The sequence below is a fragment of the Vulpes lagopus genome, chromosome 10 (assembly GCF_018345385.1).
Source record: "Vulpes lagopus strain Blue_001 chromosome 10, ASM1834538v1, whole genome shotgun sequence".
Taxonomy (NCBI): Eukaryota; Metazoa; Chordata; class Mammalia; order Carnivora; family Canidae; genus Vulpes; species Vulpes lagopus.
In genome coordinates, this window is record NC_054833.1 from 12,822,680 (window position 1) to 12,844,545 (window position 21,866).

At 38.8% G+C, this 21,866-nt stretch overlaps 1 protein-coding gene and 1 pseudogene across 3 annotated transcripts in view; one reads left to right on the forward strand and one right to left on the reverse strand.

Annotated features, from left to right (window-relative positions):
* Positions 1-1,140: 1,140 nt before the first annotated feature.
* RNF182 (ring finger protein 182) overlaps positions 1,141-21,866 on the reverse strand; it is a 63,760-nt gene continuing 43,034 nt past the window's right edge. For all 3 annotated transcript variants that reach the window (XM_041769796.1, XM_041769795.1, XM_041769794.1), the window contains one exon: positions 1,141-4,546. In XM_041769796.1, the coding sequence (XP_041625730.1) occupies positions 3,594-4,337 (744 nt within the window). In that variant the 5' untranslated portion in view covers positions 4,338-4,546 and the 3' untranslated portion in view covers positions 1,141-3,593. The remainder of the gene's footprint in view (positions 4,547-21,866) is intronic.
* Positions 20,954-21,541, forward strand: LOC121499925 (annotated as a pseudogene).

A 21,866-nucleotide genomic window follows, 5' to 3' on the forward strand; every position in this document is an offset into this window, starting at 1 on the left:
GAGTGTACTTGAGATTTGGATTATACCAAAAATTTACATGACATAAGCAACTGAGTTGAATCTGTATTGCCCCCACACTCACTTGGAATTTACAAATTTAACATCCGACTATCCACTTATTTCTTTAAAAAAAAAAAATCTCTTTCACACAAAAGTAAACCTGTCAGGGTAGACCCAATACTAAGCATCTAGTTCCCTACAGAAGAGTGAGACTTCATAAATCATTTGAGGCCAAGAAGTAAACATCTAATGGGCAGAGATGTGGAAAATACATCTGACTCAAGCTTCAAGAGCCAATGCTGCAACTTTTTCAGAGATCTTACCTGTCATCAAGCCTTCTATTGGTTTTAAGGAAAGCTCTGGAATATGTGGTTTTCTGTGGTGTTTCTAAGGAATTAAGGCAAGTATTTGCTTTTTGCCAAGAAGAGTGAAAAATAGAACAAGCCTCAAAAAAAAGTAGAAACACAGAGAATTATAGTTGGCCCTCATTATACTCAGGTTAACTCTTTTTCACACCTGAACTCCAGAACTCACAGAGGTGGCTCTTATACTGTGGTATCAGTTTCTCTGTCAATACAGGATTCCTTCAGCATCTGTGTCTACCTGGATGACATATTAGAGCATTTCTTCTAAGCCAGGGTGTCTGTTTACAACCAGGCACATGCTCATCACTTGTGGGTCTCTCGGCGGGGAAGCATGACTCCTCTACGTTATGACTAGTGCAGGTAATGCCTTTCCTTAACCAGATTCTTTGCTCATTTATGTGAAGATTTCAGATGTGAATGAAAACCATTACTCTTGATTAATGTGTGGTACCAATTCACTAATAATCATCAATATGTAACCAGTACATACTTCCAAGTGATTTCTGCTTTGCCTAACAACGGTCATATTTAAAGATCAGGGAATTATAAAAATTTGCCCAGATCACAGAAGGTTAGTGATTCCCCAACTAAGATGGACACTGTTTTGCTGAATGGCTAGGCAGATTCTAGAAAATAAATCAAACAAATTTAAACCAAAATAAAAATGTATTTATCAAGATAAAGACAATGGTTTTGTTTCATCTTCCCAAATTCCCTCCCCTGTTTTGTTTTTTTAAGTGGAAAGCCTTTCAGAGGTGGCACAGGTTAGATCAGAAAGTTCTGAAATCTTCATCCATGTGAAAGAGGTACTTCATTGGTGTTTCTGAAAGCTCAGGTTTGCAATTAGCTAATATTAACAGAAGTCCAAAGAAATAACTGAATCTCAACCAATGAGTCAGAGAAATCAAACTTCTGGTATCGAAACAATAACAATTTAATGGACAAAATATTATCACAGTGAATAAAATAGTGAATGAAGCATTGTCCTATTTTCATTCAACAGCATTAAGAGTTTTTTTGCTGTCTTACATTTAAAACTCTTTAAAAACAAATTAATTTACTGGCAACTAAAAAAAAAATCACAATTTACAAATAAACACAAATTTAGCACTGCAGACATTATACAAATAAGCAAAATACACAGTACCCACACCCAGAGCTTTCTAGAAACCTCATCATATAACTCACCAATTTATTTGATGTTACATGTCAGACAAAATGAACATTTTGTAAAAACCTTATAAATATATAAATCCAAATCACAAAACACCTCCTAAACATTTTGTTTACTCTAAGTACAATGGATTTTTGGAAACTGCATTCACAATGCTATCTAAGCTAGATTTTATGAAATTATAAATGTCTTTATCTATAACTTGGGGCTTAAATTCATTGGACCACACCCCACATATGCTTTCTCATCATACTCACCATGGGTGTATATATTCTCAAAGTCAGGAGTTATGCGATTAAAATCAAACTACTAATCTAAAAATAAGTGTCAATTCTTCCTGAATAAGGAAATCCAACTGGTCCACAGGAACCATGTCACACAACAAATGTTTCATCACAAACAAGTGGAAGTCATCTTAGTATTGCCCTTTCCTAAGAGTAATAAATATTTTAATGTTAATCGTCACTAATGGGTCTTAGAAACTGAAACGCTTTTTTTTTTTTTTTGGCCCAGTTTCTGTGGACATTCTATTCCCTCAAACCTAAAATCTGCTAAACAATTTCTTCTCATAAATATATACATTCAACTTCTCCTACATCACGAAAAGAAGTTCATTAACTCAAGTCACATAGCTTATGCTTTTATTTGAAATAAATTATGTAAGAACATGAATCCATTCTAAAATGGACTTTAAAGCAAGAGGCACAGCAACACATCACGTTGCTCTCTGCACCTGCATTTTACTGCCCTGGAGGGTCCTCTCCAGCAGGCATCGGCGCTGTGTGTCTCTTGCCCATCTCTCTCTCTGGCTTACTGCAACCCCGTTTTGCACATAAGCCTAAACCATTGTGTTTTGGTCCAACCCAGTACAGTACAGCAAAAATACTTCAAACGGCGAGCCAGAACATCCCAATAATTGTTTCTGGGTTTCCACGGCCACAATTCACCCCAAACTGTTATAGGATTAAGTTAAACAAGTCCATCATGGAATCTGAAATACAATGGGGGAAAGAATCCTCGTGTGCTTCCAACAACTAACTGAAGTGGAACCACATTCAGGGTAAGGCGTGGGGCTCGCTGAACAATGTAGTTAACAAAACTCAGTTGAAATGTTTCAGGGCAAGACTCAAGATTTATTTCCGTGAACAGTAACTGCTCTGTGAGAATTTCAGAGAAGATGGAGGAGAGAGGAAAATAAATATGGAGGAGATGGCTTCAAAGACAGGTGGCCATATTCTATCATGATGTTTGCTTCCATGCAAATTCCACTGTCTAGTAATGTGGCAAAATGGGTATTTAATGGAAACCACACAAGGGCAGGAGGCGGTTTCCTCTTGGTGAAGGAGTATGTGCAGAGGGAAGAAGCACCTCACTGGAGCAGCAGACCACAGACAGTGGCATTAACTTGAGAACACATGAAGAGGACTCCAGGAAATATCAACAATGGAGGGGTGTGGGAGGGCTGTGAGGGGGTTGTGGAAGGGGGATGCGGGAGGGGTGGGAGGAGGATATGGGAGGAGTGTGAAGAAGAATTGTGTGGGAGGGGGATGCGGGAGGGGTGTTGGAGGGGGATATAGGAGGGGGCGTGGGGTGGGGGAAGTCACACCTTTCAAGTGGATGTGTCTTGGAACAGCTTTCCTCTCGTGTCCACCATCCATCAGAGATTCCCGAGGATTAAGAGAGGAGTTAGTTCATCCCTGACGTTCCACAAAGACCCCAACTACTGCCTAACACACTGTACCTCTGGTGCCTGTCTAGCAGGGCTGAGTGAAATCCCACCCTTTCTGTGGGAAGACTCACAAGAAGATCTTTATGAAGGCTTACCTTAAACATTTTGCGTCTCTAACACCTAGGTAGAAACGAACATTTTTGATGTCCAGCACACAGGAAAACCAACTGAGTCAAAATTTTTATAGAAAACAGACCACAAACATTTGGCCAGTGGCTTGTTAACATCACAGACACTAATCAGAGAGAATATAAAATAAATAAACGATAAATTACCTAACTTTAAAGATGGCAATGTGTGTCAAATTTCTTAGTCTGCATATCAATTAAGAAGAAGGTGCCATACAGTCTAGAAATTCATGACAAACGCACTGGCAAAAACCATACACCATGAGAATAACAAGGCTCGAAGGGACGAGGCTGACAAAGACAACCCCAAGGGTGACCTTCTTAGACACCAGTAAGTAGATGCCTAAAGGTAAGGAGCTGAAGTAGAGCAAACCTAGCAGCCAAACCAACACGCGGATAGACGTCTGAAAGAGCAGGGATGTGCAGTTCCACACAGTCCAGTTGTGTGACACAGTGGTAACAGAGTCGAAGCTTGCGGGCCTGTAAAATTCTACCACAGGAGTGGAGCTCAGAGACGGGGAGCTCTCTCGCTGTACCTCCATGATGGTTATGACCAGGCAGTTGGAGGAAGCGTGTGAAGGACTTACAAGAGATGCCAGCCTCTTGGGAGTCAGCAGCAGCTCAGTAGGGTTCTCTGGCAGGCACTTCTTGCCTCTGCCTCCACAAGTCAAGTTTACCAGGATGTTGTTGTCGTCCGGCAGGCTGCTGACTTCATCATCTGGCAGGCATGTCTCGAACCTGCAGAAAGGACAGACGATGACGCCTTGTGGGGAGTCCCCAAAGTCTATGATCTTGTAGAGGCATTTGGCACAAACCCGATGACAACACTCCAGCACTTTGGGTTTCCTCTGCTTCAGGTTGTACCGATTATAACAGATCTTACACTCGAGCTCGTCAGAGACCTGAGCCTCTGCTGTGTCTTCTGGAGGCTGACTGGCCATCTTGAACCGTGCGTACTACCTCCAGCCAGAGGCCACTCGCTGACAACGGTGTCAATTAAGGCGTCCCTCTGAACATCACCTCATCCGAATCAGGTGGTGATGCAAAAAGGCAGGGCATGTAGCGACAGAAACCAGGAATCTTCCAGGCATTTTCAGCTTCTACATTCACTCTGTCGCAAACACACATTTACAAAGGCCACATGAGAGGTCTGCAAAGGAAAAAAGAGATTCTAATATAGTGAACAGTTCACTGAAGAGTGCTTCATGGAATGTTCTGAGCTTCAGTGGGTAGAAGCAATAGGTTTCAAGGTTAGAGCCCCAAAACAGGAAAGTGCTTAGCTTTCCCAGGCCATACATACGATAGTACAGGAGGAATGAAGACTCCTATTGGTGTAAACACATTCTCACACACCATCAAGGAGTATGAAGAAATAAGGAGATTTTTCTCTATGAAACCTGTAGCAAGTTCTGGCCTCTTTGAAAACAGAACGGGACACGTATCGGAAGTAGATAAATTTGTAATCAAATTCTACTCAATATAGGCTGATTAATTCAGATTATCAACAGTGTAAATGCCAGTTATCTAAATACCCTTACTATTGCCTAGGGATACACAAAAGAAGGAAAATCTCAAGGATAAATTCCCTCAAGGAAGAATGAAGCCAATGACACCTGACAGCAAGTCTAACTCTCAATGAAGAGAAGTAAACACACACAACACGTGCATAGTAACATTCCCAAGCATGAAGAATTGTGCGCAGGTGGCTATCACCTACTCGCCAACTTCACGTCATGTAAACTCTTTCTGTGGTGAACAGAAAGCATAATACAGCCCACAGGACTTCCTGCTGGCCCTCAGGTGCTTGTCACTGGCTTTAGACAAAAAGGTCAGGGTTGATTCCATGTGTTATGGTCAGTCCCCAATTATTAGCACCAATGAAGGGGGCAGCAGTAAGGGATATCTTCATAACATCTGTATATGGCTTTGACATAGGTGACTTTTTTAGTAATAGATTTGTCTTAAATGATGTTTTGCTTGTGGAAATGTCAACATGTATTTGAGTTTCTTTTTTTTTTTTTTAAGATTGTATTTATTTATTCATGAGAGATACAGAGAGAGAAGCAGAGACAAAGGCAGAGGGAGAAGCAGGCTTCCTGTAGGGAGCCCGTTGTGGGACTCGATCCCAGGACCCCAGGATCATGCCCTGAGCTGAAGGTAGATGCTCAACCACTGAGCCACTCAGGTGTCCCTGTATTTGAATTTCTGAGCACACCCCCACACACTGTAGTGGAAGGCTGCCACAACAGTTCTAAGAGGTAGAGAACAGCTATGCTGGAATTAACTTTGCTATGGGTCATCCTGCTTAACAGGAAAGAGGTGGTGGGTGGCTCAACTTGAATATATTTGAAATTATGAGTAGTTGGCTGTGAATACATAATACCTTCCTTTTTGTCACTTCAGCTAATTTTTTAATTGACTTCATGTAATATAAGAATGCATAATAGGTATCAATTGCAAGACATTCTTGATGGGAAAAGGAGGTCAATCAATAAATAGAATCTCTCTTGTCAACAAAAGCACATAGATAGGATTTTTTTTAAAGTTTATTGTATTTGAATGTAAGTATTTCAGAACTGCTATCATAAGCCGATTTCTGTATATTCACTCTTACACACATACACAGACACCAACTCTTCTATGCCTTTCCCTTCCATGTGCCCTTAATGTTTTCTTTACTCCTGAACCTGTTCATGAAACATGTGTCCATATGGTCAAAAAATGTAACTGTATCTTGCCCACAATTCTACAAAGCTGGCTTCTTATTCTCCTGGTGGATGAACATCTATCCAGGAGGGGAGTCACCATTCCCATTCCTTGCTACCCTTAGACAATGGGCTCTGGCCCTGGGCAGGTTGTTGCAGGTTCAATTCTTGGACAGCTCCCACTCATCAGGCCTCCTGGCTGCCACGCGCAGACCAAAAAGACCCATCTAAATGGAACATGTTCTGTACTCTTTGCAGCTACCCTCCCACTCAGTCTTAATTTCTTCAGGTGTACTGAAACGGACAGGAAGAGCAGAATTGACAGCAGTGATTCCCTCTACTGCCATCGAGAGGACTGGTGTATATGAAGGTGTTTGGAAAAGGAAGAGACGGTATGTAAACAGACAGACATAAAGACACCCGGAAAAGAGAGAGTAAAATATCCAGTGAAGATAAAGAAGCAAAATTATATCTGAAGGCATAGAAAGCTAGAATATTCATCTAAAAACACCAACAAATGGCTTATGTGTATGTGAAAATTCAACATTTGATGATCAGCTCATCATATTAGTACTTTCTGTACCCGATTTCCAGCCATCAGAAGAGGAGCGGGAATATTCTACACTGGGCCAGCCACAATTTCTAGTTTATAGTTCTTCGAACAAAAAATCACTTGTTTGACAATATTGAGCTATTACTTGAAACAAAGCTTTCCTTTTTCTCAGAAACACACTTTCAGACTTTTGAATATGTTAAGATAATGTATAACACATTATAATAAGGTCCATATTCATAAAACTTCACATAACACGCAAAGAAAATACTGGATGTTCATATATCCAATCAAAAAGACACCTACTTTGGGGTGTCTGGGTGGCTCAGTTAGTTAAGCATCTGAGTCTATTTCTGCTCAGGTTATGATCTCGGGGTCATGGGATGGAGCTCTGAGTCGGGCTACAGGCCCAGCAGGCAGTCTGCTGGAAATTCTCTCTCCCTCTCCATGCCCTTTCCCCTCCACGCTCTCTTCATGCCCCCCTCCATGCTCTCTTTCTCTCTCTCTAAAATAAGTAAATAAGTCTTAAAAAAAAAAAAAGAAAAGAAAAGAAAGAAAAGATACCTACTTTAATTCTAAGACTAACTCTAACAAACCAGCTCCACTAGCTTGAAATACTTCAAGTCCTGCCACTGAGAAAGGCACTTCGGGGCAGGACTGGCTGACAGCCTTGAGCTCTGGTGCATCCCTGGAAATGCAGCCAGGACAAGTGTTTCTTCCTAGAAATGTCATAAAGCAGCATGGTGATTGTTCCTCTTGGGAAGGCGGGGTACCAACTGCTCGAGTTCTTAAAAAATAAATACTTCATCTGTCTCATTGTCACTCAAAGGTCCCTCAAAGGACTTGATTAATAACCTAAAATCTATAACTTCATAGGGTTGCCATGAGTCAGAGTTATTTGGTCCTCTGAAAGCTAGGCGTTCCCATCCTGCCTTGCTCTGGACAAAAGCGGTGGACAATGATTCTGATGCAGAGTAAGGAAGCAAGACCCAAAAGAGCACATACTCTATGATTCCATTTCTGGAAAATTCAAAAAACAGGCAAAACTAAGGTGTGTGGATACAAGTTTAGGTGGTGAAACTATGATGAAAAGCTAGGGAGTTATTCACATATAAGCTGGGATTGCTGCTGCCTTTGATGGGGTGGAGCAAGCAGTCTGGGGAAGACACATGCTGATGGGCTGGGGCTGATGGGCTGAAGGGCTGACAGCGCTCTGCTTCCTGACCTGGATAGTACTCAGGAGTGTTTGGTGTGTGATACACCATTGGGCAATACGGTTTTCTGTGTTACCTATCACAGTAAAACATTTTAAAAGTGTTATCTATCACAGTTAAAAACAAAAAGAGAAGGGAAAGCGAGGGTTGAGGAGAGAAGGGGAGGGGAGGGAAAGGAAAAGACATCTCTGGCTAAATATTTTAGGCATTTTTTATAGCACAGATTTTTCTGTCAATAGGTATTTTGGATCAGCTTATCATCTTTTCCTCTATGGTCTGTAATTGCATTTATTTTTTTTCACAAAATAGAAATGTCAATTATTTATCACCTAAATATCCAAGCACTACTGTAAGTCAATATTAAGATGGATAAAATCTCTAAGATGAGTGCATCTGGTGCATTCGTTGATGAGAGCAACCGTCTCAGCAGGCACAGGGGAAAGAATCTGGCACATTCAAATTGCCTCAAAAATAAATGCATGTGATTACCTGAGATGACGGATGTGGTTACTAATGTTACTGTGGTAAACATTTTGCAATATATATTGGTATCATATAATGTTGTCCACCTTCAACTTACACAATGTTGTGAGTCAATAATGTTTCAGTAAAGCTGAGGAAAAATACAAAAGGGTTTCTTTTCTTAGAAAAATACATATTCACATATATGAAGTAGATATTCCTTATTAATCTTAATAGACATCAATCCTTCTGTAAATCATCCGGGGGAAGGCTACGTGCATACATAATCACCTATTATAGATCTTGATGATATTGGACAAATGTTTACTTTCCCTGCATGGGACTTACTGTTTGATTCAAAGCCACTTGCTCTACTACTTAATTCCTTTGATATTAAAGATGCAAACTTGGTCCTATATTTGAAGCAAAGCCCATCATTGGACATCTGTTGTTTCTGTCCACCTAGGATCTTTCTTTCCTCCTTTAGACTGAATTGGTCTGCCTTCTGCCACCACTTCTCTGGGGAAGTGCTCCCCACTCACTCAAGTCCTTGTGATCGTGCTTGCACTGTCACTCATAGTACCTCCCTTCTCTCCAAAGGTGACCCACGTCTGGCCCATGGCACTACTCCACCATTGCCCTGCTCACAGGGGGTAGCCAGGGTGGGCAAGGGACCCAGACCAGAGTCAGTGCTCTTCCCTAGGACTTTTTTAGGTGAAGCCAGGGGGAGAAGGAACACAGCAGGGGCCAAGGGAGGGAGCAATGACCAGAAAAAAGATGTTTCAAGGAACTGTCTTGCCCTCAAGAGGGACAACACAAGAGAATAAAGCTAAAAATAAAAAGAGAAACACAGGAAAGCAGAAAGCAGAGATACAGACAGAGGCAAAAGACAGACACCTGATGACAGCTCCACTGACCTGAATGATGGCTCCCATGAGCCAATAAATTCCTTTTTTCACTTATGCTAATTTTTTCGTTGGATTTCTGCATCTTACTTACAGCCCAAAGAGCCCTGAACACAATTACCATGCTGTATTTGATTTGAGAATTTATGTTTTCAGATCTAGGTGCCTCCTTAGTTATACAGAAATTGTAAATAATAAGATCGAATAAACATAAAATTCATTTACATGTGTATGTACAGCACATATGTTTAAATTTAATAAATATGCAAACATCATAAATATCATTGTTTATTACTGGCATGTGTGTGTTCTTTTTTATTTTGTTACTTTCCCCTCTTCACCTCCCCATAACCAGCCTCAGTGCTGCCCTCTTCCCCCCAGTAACACATATTAACTACCTGGTATGTTTCTTCCCTATATATTTCCATGTACCCATATTTCTCCACTTACATATAATTACACAGATATAAGCACAATTTTTCCATTGTGTTCTGACTCCTATGTAATACCCACTTTCTGCACCTTGCTTTTCCCATCCAATAATGGCTCAAGAAAAGCTCTCAATTCAACTAGTAAGAGCTTTAAATTCAATTTAATAAATACATATTTCACCATTTGGATATACTGTAAGACAGCCAACCATTCCTCTCCTAGCAAACACTCATTTACCCCCATTCCTCCCAAAACAAACATTACAGCACGACACAACCTTGCGATACACACCCTTACATATGGGTGTTTTTATTTCTGTAGGAGACAAGGAGTGGAACTCCTGAGTCAGATACTACCCCTGACATGTGCTGCCAGAGTGCTCTCCAACAGGAGTGTAACACAGACTTTGACCAGGAGTAACAGGAGGACTTTTTTCCCCCAACAGCAATAGATGTTAGCGGACTATAAATTTTTGCCCATCTGAGGAATGTCAGACCATGATTTGGGTTTGACTACCTTTTATGTGTCGGCCTTCTGCATCTGCTCCTCTCTGAATTCCACCTTCTTCTTTTTTGCTTATTTTTCTATTGGATTGCTGGGCTTTCTGGTCAATTTGTAAACGTTCATTGTTACGAGACATATCAAACTCTGTCCTCCGTATTGCACACACTCCCTCAAATTTTAGCATTTACTGGCTTTGCTTAGTATCTTTTGAAAAACAGAATGTCTTACTCTTTGGACAGTCATAGGCTTATCCTTTCTCTTGTAGCTTCTAGATTGCCAATCTGAATTAATACTGTTCCTAATATTATGTGTGCGGTTATTTTCTTATAAAGTTTGTCTTGCTTTATTTTTAACTTGTTTTCAGTTTTACATACAGTATAAGATACAATCCTAATTTTATTTTATTCCAAATTTGGACATTTATCTTTGGCAAGGAAATAACCCATTTCTTCTAGTTTTTCAAGTTCGTTGCCATAGCGTTGAATACAGTTATCTCTGTTGTCTGTTTTGATTCATTCCTGCCTCTCTGATTACATGTTTGCTCTCATTTCTGGTCTCATAATTTTTTTTTTTTACTATTTCTTAATCAAATACATAAATCTTTGTATCTATTTTGTTGTTTCAAAGAACTATTGTATGTATTTGTCCTTTACATTATTATTAACTTTGGCTTTTATCTTTATTATTCCTTCTAATTTATGTTAGTTTTGTCATTCTCTTTTTCTCATTTCATAATAAGAGTACACTTTGTCTTTATTCTTAAATAATGAAAACATCTAAAGGCTGTAAAATTTCCACTAGCTACAGCTTTCACTGTATTCCATGGCTTTTGCAATAAATTGTGCTCCTTTGATTGATTTCTAGGTATCTTGCAGATAGACTTTTGTTTTTTCCTTTGATGCTAAGGTTGTAAAGAATGTTTTTAAGTTTCCAAATAGTAAAGGTTCTTTTCGCTATCTTCTGTTATTTATTTCTAATATTACTGGGTTATGATCAGAGAACAGGATCTGTAAAAAATCCCTTCTCCTTTCAAGTTGCTAAGGTCTCCTTTGTAGTCAAATATATGATCAAGTTTTGTAAGTGATCCAGAAAACAAACATTCTGTATTGAAGGAATGTAAGGAGTCACATATCCATTGAATCCAATTTTTTTTTTTATTTATTCAATTTCTACATCTTAGGGTTTATACAAGATTAACACAGGTTGAGACAAGCAAGTGATGTTTATTAAGGTATCTCATCATAACTATATTTGCATTTCTAATACCTTTGCTTTACAGATTTAGTGGCTATGTTATTCTGTATATACAAGTTTGTTTACCTCCCTCATTAACTACGCCTTTTAAAAGTATTATATAATGCCTTTCCTTAACCTATTTATGCCTTTATCTTAAATAGTACCTGTCTAATCCTCAATATTACTAATTCTTCTGACTCTGCCTTTGCCTGGGATCTTTGTCCATCTTTTTGCATTCACCTTTTATCACTGTTTCAAGTGTTTTTTATAAACACCAGATAACTGGGTTTTGCTTATTAACTCAGTCTAGTATCAAATGTTTCATGGGGGAAAAAATCGGTTCATTTTTATTTAATGTTAAGACTGTTACATTTTAACTTATTCTTTCCTTCCCACTTGAGTTAACTGATTAATTTAGAAAAATTCCCTCTGCTATCATCTCCCCTCACCTTGTGGTGTTTATGATGAAGTTTTTGTTTAGGTGCTTTTTGTTTGATACTCTTTCTTGGGTATCAAGAAAGAGGTTAGAAAATGGGGGATGGCATCTCTGATTCTAACAGAGCAGCAAATTTCTTATACCCTGACAGGGAGATAACAGCTTGAGTATATATCTGGCTTTCAGGCTGCTGATTTTTTTTGTCTCCATGGTCTACAGAAGTTACTCTACCTGGGTCATTCATGAAAAATCTGGGTCTGGTCTGATACTTCGTAATGGTAGATAACCAGTTCTCTCTGCCTGGAAGCTTCTAAGATTTTGCTTTTTATTCTTAGGAGTAAAGCACTTTTCCAGTATCTACTGGGATGTCTTTTTTCATAAATCTTGGCTGGAGCTTGATGAGCCATTTGAATTTATAGACTCAAGTCCTGACTTTTAAGCTCAGAAAATTTGTTTCTGATATTTATCTAATTATTGCCTTTCCTCCATCAATTCCTTTTCTCTTTTTGGCTTTCCTGTTACTCACATGTTATGTTTCCTAGATCCCTTTTCTCTTGATTTCCATCCCTTTACATTTCTGGCTCTGTGCTTTTAGATTCTTCCACTTGACTGACCAGGCTACTAATCAAGTCTCAGGAATGATCATCACCTCCTTTAATTCATTTTACTGGAAACACGTGATTGGAAAATCATACATTTCATCTCTAGGAAGTCATTTTATCTTGCATTTAAATCCCCTTGTGTGCTCTTAACTATTTTTTGTCAGTTTGTCATCTGTCTCCAGCTACTGCTGTATTGCATTAATCCTGTGTCCTATCTGTTCTCATGGACTATCCTCTCTTTGGCTGTGATGGCATTATTTCTCTTTGTCACATCACTGCGGCTCAGGTCTGACTGTTGGAGGATGCATGTGGCATCCAGGGCCCTGCCAAGGCACCAGGAGGAAGGACTTTATGCTCCAGTCTCCTTACACTCTCCCAGCCTCCCAAACAGGGAAGACTCAGCTCAAGTGTTCATTTTCTCCTTGGTCTCTTATGGGAAATGCGCGCGCGCGCGCGCACACACACACACACACAGAGTCACACACATACAATGGGGTGAGGGACATTTTCAATCTTCCTCCCAGGAGTCCCTCAACCTCTGTAGATCAAGCTCTATATAGTATCCCATGCATTCTGATCCTCTCCTATGACCCATCGATGCCTGCCTTTATTACCAGCCCAGCCCAGTCCAAGAAGAAACCCCTCACCTGTTGTCTTTCACCCTTAACTTCCACACAGTTCAGGGCTTCACCTGCACTGAGTGCTCGGGCTGGCTCTAGGAATGGTCTGGGTCAGGAGAGGCAGGGTAGAATGGAAAATAGCACGAGAGTGAGCCATTTTACCTTGCTATCTCCCCAGAATCTTCACCAACTGTAATTCCTGGATTTCTTTTTCAAATACTTATCCAGATGGGAAATGTGGGAATTTGTGACAAAAGCTTAACTAGGGGGAGGAAGATGGCAGTCCTCATCATGTTTGGTGACTATTATGTAAAGATACTATCAAACTGATATTTATCTCTAAGTTCATAACTTTTTGAAATTCACTTTTTAAAAAAATTCTCCTATCTGCATATTCTTTTGTTTTCTTTCTTCTATACCCCTAGGAACACATAAACTGGACACCCAAGAATACCAGAATCATTTTACCTTTTTTCTTGGCTATCTTGCCTAAATAAGACCTGTCAAGTTCTACTTTTTATATCAGAGAGTTGTACTAGTTAGCACATATCAGTTATACCAAAAAGCCACTAGATAAGAATTCTTCATATTTTTCTATTTTTTTTATATTTTTTTTTATATTTTTCTATTTCAAAAATATTCATATATACTTTTAGAAACTTGGATGGTTCGTGGTCTTCACTATTTGGGTCTTAGGCTATTTTGGGTCTTCTTATCCAGTTTTTCATGATATAAGTCTTCTATTTAAATTTTAAATTTATTAGTAACCCATTTTACCTAACTATCCTTTGCCCTTCCTGCATCATGTGTAGTAGATTGTTTGGACACAAATAGGACTATAATAATTCTCCACAGCCCTTTGCAGTGGGACTTTCCTTCATCCCATCAACAGGTAGAAGAATCTGCTTCCCCACCCCTGAGATCTAGGCTGGCCTTGTGACTTGCTTTGACTAACAAAATAAGGTTGTCCCCTTGGAACCGTGGCATGGCTATGTGAAGAAGCCCAGGCTAGTCTCCCTGAAGACGACAAACCCAGACAAAAGGCAGCACCAATATCAACATCACCCATGTGAATGAGACCATCACAGAATAACCAGTCTCTTGGGGATACCTGGGTAGCTCAGGGATTGAGTGTCTCCCTTCAGCTCAGGTCATCATCCTGGGGTCCTGGTATTGAGTCCTGCATCGGGCTTCCCGCGGGGAGCCTGCTTCTCCCTCTGCCTCTGCCTCTGTCTCTGTGTGTTTCTCATGAATAAATAAATAAAATCTTAAAAAAAAAAAAAAAACAAAAAAAACAACCGGTCTCTGTTGAACTCTCAGTGATTATAGCCATTTGAATGAATGATCCCAAGACAAATCAGCCAAATAATCATCCCTACTTAACCCAGTAGAATATACTGAATCCTGAGCAAGTAAAATGGCTGTTATATTAGCCACCATGTTTTGAAGTAGTTCGCTTTACAATAGGTAACCAACATACCATGCCAAACTAGCCCTTTCTGACCTAATCCAAAACTAATCTCTGTCCAAAGAAATTATTTTCTTCATTTATTATGGCCATCATTCCTACCTAGAAGACTTGGACTTTCTTACTTACTCTGAAGCTGCCTAACCCTACAGTTCTTGCAATTCTTGTTTGTGTTAAAAAAATTCTTGGTCATAAAACAGTTCACATATTTTTTCTATATATAAACTCATAATTTTTATTATCATAGCTTCTGTTAATAGAATCTAAGAAGCTCAAAATTTTTTAGAAATATTACATAACCTTCATAACAGTGAAGGGCAATTATATATCCCGACTTAATAGATGGAAAAAAAAGCTTACCTTCTATGGGCATTTACACAAGATGCCATAAGTCAGGACAAAGGGAACTCAAAAAACAAGCTTCACTGTGATCCTATTTTTTACCCATCTGAGGCTCTGTCCTATATATCACTCTGCTGTCTGTCTGAGTTAATTTTCTACATCTCAGGGGGAGTTCAGGTTCTTCCAAAGTGTTTCTCACACAGGTTTCATTTAACCTGAATCATGCTCCCAGAGTCCATCAACCATTTTAATTTGGCACCAATAGGACAGGTTATATTTTTTCCCCTTATGAAACAGCAACACCTGCCAAGTTTCAACTCCCATTTCCTGGATCCTCCTCCCACCGTGGAAAATAAACATTATTAACATTGCTTTCTACATGATGAGCCAAGATATTTTAAAGGGCTCTCTAACAACAACAACAAAAAAAGATATAGACTAAAGGACCATTATTTCCATGATCCATGGTTTCTGTTTTTAGAACTGGTGCTAACAATTTGCTTCTGTCTTTAATTTCTTTCTTTTTTTTTTTAATTTTTGCAAATGGACTGTCACTCTTCAAACACTGAAACGTTGTCATTTAATGAGCGCTGCTTTTTATGACAGCCTATATTGTTTAATAATTCTATCCCCCAACATATAGGTGAGATTTGGGCACTAGAGCATCATTCTTCTTTGTGAATGATCAAGACAGAACATTGGTTTTGGAGCTTTATTTAAGATTTATTTATTTGTTTGAGAGAGAGCAGAGAGGGAGACAAACAGACTCCTCGCTGAGTACACGACTGACATGTGGCTTGATCCCAGGACTCTGCGAGTCAAGAGTTGGATACTTAACCGACTGAGTCACTCAGGTACCCCAAGAACACTGGTTTTTAAACTTAGCTACTGATATATGATACACACTTGCCATCTCTCTAATGACAAGTCTCTCATTCACAAAAACCAAATCTTAGCGTCTGTAGTACTTGAATCTCAAATTAAGCTGAAACCATACATGTGGCATTTTACCCTCAAGAAAGTCCAGTTTTTTCATCTAGATATTTGTAATTTGGCTTCCAGTTAAAGTATGAGAAAGTCTCGTTACCATCAATAATTACTAATCACCAATATTATGCTGGTCTCAGCCCCAGTTATAGTTCTCCCTTGGGAAACATTAGCAATATTTGAACTTTCTTCTATAGCACAATAGTCTCAGAGTTCAGGTTTTTGCCATTACGGCTTTTCTTTAAAAACAATCTTTCTTATTATAATAGAAGGCTATAACTTAGAAAGTCCTAAAAGAATAGGCTCAACAGATGGCAAGCACTCATTTTCAAAGGATTGACAGCTGACTTTAAATGAATTTAAGCTGCAACATCAATAACCTTTAATGGTTGTTTGGCAGCATACTGAGAATTCCAGAAAGATTCAAAGACTCAAAGATTAAAACTCTTATTTTACCCCTTCTCCAAGACCAAGCAAATTAATTTGATAGGGAATCATAATCTATTAGAATACAACCAAATTAATGACCTAGAATTCCAGGCCATTAATTTTGGATGAGAAGCCGCCATTTATACACATGGAGACATTAATGATGCATCCTTTGATGCTAACAATCTTACGATGCTACAATGAATGTCCAACAACAGGAGGAAAAGATAGGTACTCCTCACCCTATGCATGCTAGGAGCATGACCGTCACTTTCAGGCAGTCCAAAATGGAAACACAGGGATCTGGAATCAGGAGACCTAGATTTGTGGGCTGGCTCTATAAAGTGACGGGTTATGTGATCTTGAGCTAAGAGACCAAGAACACTGCCTCTCACAAGGTTGTCGTAAGGATTCAATGAAATCATACAGGCATAAATATTTTGCATAAACAAGCACTATATGGATGCTATTTGGAATGTAGAAGTAACATATCCATTGATATTTTTAAAGTACTTCAGCATTCTCAATTGGTAGTACATCTAAGATTCCACATTGAACACAGTACCAAAAGCTACCCAGGTTTTCTATCTATAGACAGAGCGCATTGCAAGTCAAGTATAACCTACCAATTTTGCAATAACATAGTAACCTCTACTACCTGATGAGTTGAAAGAGAAATTTCGTTATGTTTTTCTTATTTATCCTATCTATACGGGGTATTAACAAATAATGAATAAATCTTATAAGTTCAAATTGTTTGCTTTGTACCTTCCTCTATACTTAGAAGTAGCAAAGGTATGATTTAAGATCAAGAGTTATTAGGAATACAGGCTGAAAATTACATTCTTAAAAGTGACTGAATCCTTTCCCATTATAACCAATCTCTTCGCTATTAATGCCTTCCTCCATAATTTCCCTTGACCAAGGCTTTATAAAATTCTCTAACCATATCAAGAAAGAATAAAATGTCTAAAAAAATTGAAATAGATGGCTTTGTATCATTTCTGTAATTTCAAACTTAGGTGGAAGTAGCTTAATTATTGTGCTGCCAATTTCACCAAATGAAACTAATATTATACACACATACACGCAAATATTCCCTTCTTCCAAACTAACATAGCCACTTTTCTTTTAGAACACAGAATATACCTACAGATAAAAAATTATGCAGTTATACTCTTGAAACCATTCTGAAAGTCAAAGACTTCCAATATATTTCCATCAGTATATTAGTAATTAATAGAAAAGTTGTATCGATTGCTATGGAAACTCACTCACAAGAGCAACAGTTGGATTTAATTTGGGATAGACTCCATGAAGTAGCTCTCTTTTGACTCTTATCTCTTTCATTTAATCTTTGAACAAGTATTTTCCTAATGCTTATTTTGTGTTGGGCTAGATGGTAGATGCTAGGGATGCAAAGACAAATAAGGCAAGATTTCTTTTTTTTTTTAAGATTTTTATTTATTCATGAGAGACACAGAGAGAGAGAGAGAGAGAGGCAAAGACACAGGCAGAGGGAGAAGCAGGCTCCATGCAAGGAGCCTGACGTGGGACTCGATCCCGGGACTCCAGGATCATGCCCTGGGCTGAAGGCAGGTGCTAAACCACTGAGCCACCCAGGGATCCCCTGAAAGCAGAAGCTGATTACAAAGGTAAATGGATCCTTTTCTGCCTTCATCTTGTTTCACCTCTCAATAGCTTTCTACCCAGAGACCAACACCCCCTTTCTCCTGAAACCCTCTCTTCTCATTGTTTCAGTGCTGTAACACTGTTCCAGCTCTCTTCCTGATCACTCTTTCTCAATGTTCTCTCCCAGCTCCCCTTCTATCAAATCTCTAAATGCTGGAGCATCCTAGTACTTGGCCTTGAGCTACACTGTTCCTTCTCTGTTTGCAATCTTTCCCTTGGATTGCCTCATCTACTCCAACAGCTTTAAATACCAACTGACACCTCCCCCAGTTTTGTGTTTACAGCTCATACCTTTCTTCTGAGTTCCAGACTGTCTATTGAAAAGCACTATTTGTATTCTTATAAATATTTCAAATTTGGGACTCTGGGAGGCTCAGTCAGTTAAGCATCCAACTCTTGATTTCAGCGTCGGGTCCTGACCTCACTTGTGAGATTGAGCCCCACATGGGGCTCCACGCTCAGCAGGGAATCTGCTTGGCTTTATCATTTTTCCTCTGCCTTTCCCACCCTTCCCCCCGCTTTTACACTCTTTCTCTCTTTCTAAAATAAATAAATAAATCTTTAAAAATACTTCAAACTTATTGTAAGTCTAAGACCAGTCTTAGTCTTCACCTCTAATTCTCACTCAACAGTTTCCCCATCATTACAAACAATACCACCATTCTCCTAATTTTTCAGGCTAACAGTGACTTCAGCTGAGAGTTATCTTTGATTCCACACTGTCTTATCTTCACACCCAATCCATTACCAAGTCAAGTCAATTCTGCTTCCAGAGTATGCCTCTAATCTACCTTCATCTGACCTTCATCCTTGTCCACTATAAAACTGCCTCCTAAGTAATCATCCTGCTTCCAAGTGTTCCCTACTACCAACTGTTTTCTTTGCAATAGCCAAAAGTGAACTTCTTAAAATATAAATTAGATTATATCTATTGCCTGCTCGATAGTTTTCTTTTAAGTACAGATTGAAATCCAAACGCCATATAGCAAGGCAGTATGGAGTTTAGAATACAGTCCCTCCTTGAACCCCAGTCCACACTGCCTTCTATCACATGCACCTTTGTTAAGTTCTATGAACACTCCAAGCTCTTTCCTGCTTAGGATGGGGAATGTCCTTGCCACACTCATTCTCTTTCACAGAGCTCAACTTCAGGATAGTCTTCAAGGGGCACCTTCCTAATTACCTCATTTTAAAAATTCCTTTCCATTTATTTTCTATTATAATATCATTTTCTATCTTTGACAGTCTTCCACAAGCCCAATTTGACTAATTAATTTGTCAGCTCTCAACCTCCACTACTAGAATGTAATTTCTAAGAATAGAAAAGCCTTTGACACATTGTTTACCACTGTAGCACAAGCACCTATCAGAAGCCAGCACAGAGTAATTACCTGCCTAATAGATAAATATATTAAATTGTCTCCAAGATTCCTCCTCTCTCCATTTATGATAGTGCACCGTACCTGGCTAAGTGTGGTGCAGTCAGCACTTTGTCTTGATATTCTTAAATGCTATACATTTTTTATCTAGATTTTTAAATTTTAAATCTAATACCCCATAATTTCCATATAGAAATATAGAATCTGATCAGCTGAACTTCTCAAAAATCTATAACTATAAAATAAAATATGTATGTCAAAATATTCATAAATCATAGCAACTAGGAAGCCCTAATATATGTTGAACAAATGAATGAATCTCTTTATCTTTACTACCAAAAATCAGTTTTCATACATATTTGTCTACCAGTTTCAGGTGTGGGCTCATCAAAGACATGGATTCATAAAATCTGTAGGACACAATTCCTCTGGGATTGTTTCTCTGTAAATGTCCAGACATCAACCTGAGAAGGTATATGTTGTCTTTAATTTTCTCTAAACACACCCTTATATACTAAGCAAAACAGTCATCACTACTATATCTAAATACAGCTTTCTCAAAATTATTATAGACATAAGAAAAGCTAAAAATATTATTTTTAGCACAAAATTATTTTTGTACTATTACTCTAAAATAAAAACAAAGTGACAAAAATATTTTTCCTTTTCATCTCTCCCCAAAGTGTTTTGCTCACTTCCCATAATTCTAAAGAATATATCATCTCTTCTCCAGCATTAAGAAAAATATTTACAACACCTCCTGAAAGGGAATATATTTACAGTTACCAAAGTCCAACTGTGCTCTGACTCAGCAAAATGAGAACAATCTAATTCATGAAATGCTTCAGCTAATAATGAGCAAAAAGATTTATAAAGGGAAAAGAATCACTTTCCAAATCCTACCACATTTACTATATGTCTTAGTCCAAGATTGGCAAGGAGAAAGAGAACTATAGTTAGACTTTATTGCATTTATTTGCCCTAGAAGGCTTTTCTCAAAAGGCCTTTCAGATTCAATCTTAATGAATGTGTCACTCTGCAAAACAGCTACACAATGTAGCATTACTGATTGACATATACTCCATGGTGAAGATTAGGATAAAGTGAAAAGCTACAATGTTTTTCCGATGAGATAAAAGTGATATTTGTACAGGAAAAGAAGCACATTGTTAGGGAAGATAGTTTTATATTTATTACATATTAAGGTTAAGGGATTGTGTTGTGTGACAGACCCATTAAACACTCATGTCCTTAAAAAGCAAAGCCAGAAGAGCACTGCTTTCTTTCTTATCAGCTCAGAAAATAACTGGCTTACAGAAGCTTTTAAGTTATGGGAAAAAATTCCTCTTAATTTTATGGTTGAGAGAAAAATGTAGCTCAGCTGCTGGTCTCTTTAGATGGTCAGAATTAGTCTGGAAAATCTTCATGAAAAGGAGGGAAACGTGCCATGGGACAAGATATGTTAAATACAGAAGTCATAGATGTGTCTAAAGCAAAGGACAGCCAGCAGAGACTGGGCCAACACAGACAGGATGTAGTGGAAGATTAGAACAGATAGCTATTAACAAAAGGAATGCAGTGTGAAGTGCAGAAGCAAAAGAAAGCAAGGATGTACGTAATCATGAAGTGAAGGCTTAATCTCAGAGAGGAGAGCCTTAAAAAGAAGAATAGATTAAAACCTCTAAAGAGAAAGAAAAGAAAGATCCCAGTGCACTCAAGGAAAGAGAAGTCTCCCAACATCCTTCCTGCTTCTTTTTCCAATATAACACACAGCTGGACCCGCCTTTCCACATCCTGGTTGATACTAACTTTATCAACTTTTCCATTAAAGCCAAACTCAACTTAGGACAAAGATGGACTGTCTGTATACCAAGTGTGTCCCCTATATAACTGGTTTGTGATGGCTGAAACTGAGCAATTGGGGCAGAAATATCAAATGTCTCTAAGGATTGCCAAGGATCCAAGATTTGAATGATGACCATGCACACACAAAGAAAGCAGATGAGTGCTTAGTATAGAGAATAACTCAGCACAAGTGTTACACTGTAGCCACAGCTAACAGGGACCCTAAATGAAGGATGTGAAGATCCCTGGAGTTCCCACCATGAACATTTCTAACCACAGGTACAACACTGAGTGGATGCCAGAGGATCATGGAGCCCCCTGTTCTAATGCTTAATAGAGTTTCTCAAAAAAAAAAAAAGAGTTTCTCTGTATTCCTTTACCAACTTTTTCTACTGCCAGATCATATAGCTATATGAGTTATAGAATGAATTATTATTCCACTTACTCATCTGCTCTGTTATGAGCTGAGTATGGTTAAATACACTCACTTTCTGATGTTGTTTTGAAATTGATATTTCACATCATCTTATAATTTGTTTCAGGGTGCCTGAGTGGTTCAGTGGTTGAGTGTCTGCCTTCGGCTCAGGTCATGATCCCGGGGTCCTAGGATCGAGTCCTGCAACAGGCTCCCCAGAGGGAGCCTGCTTCTCCCTCTGCCT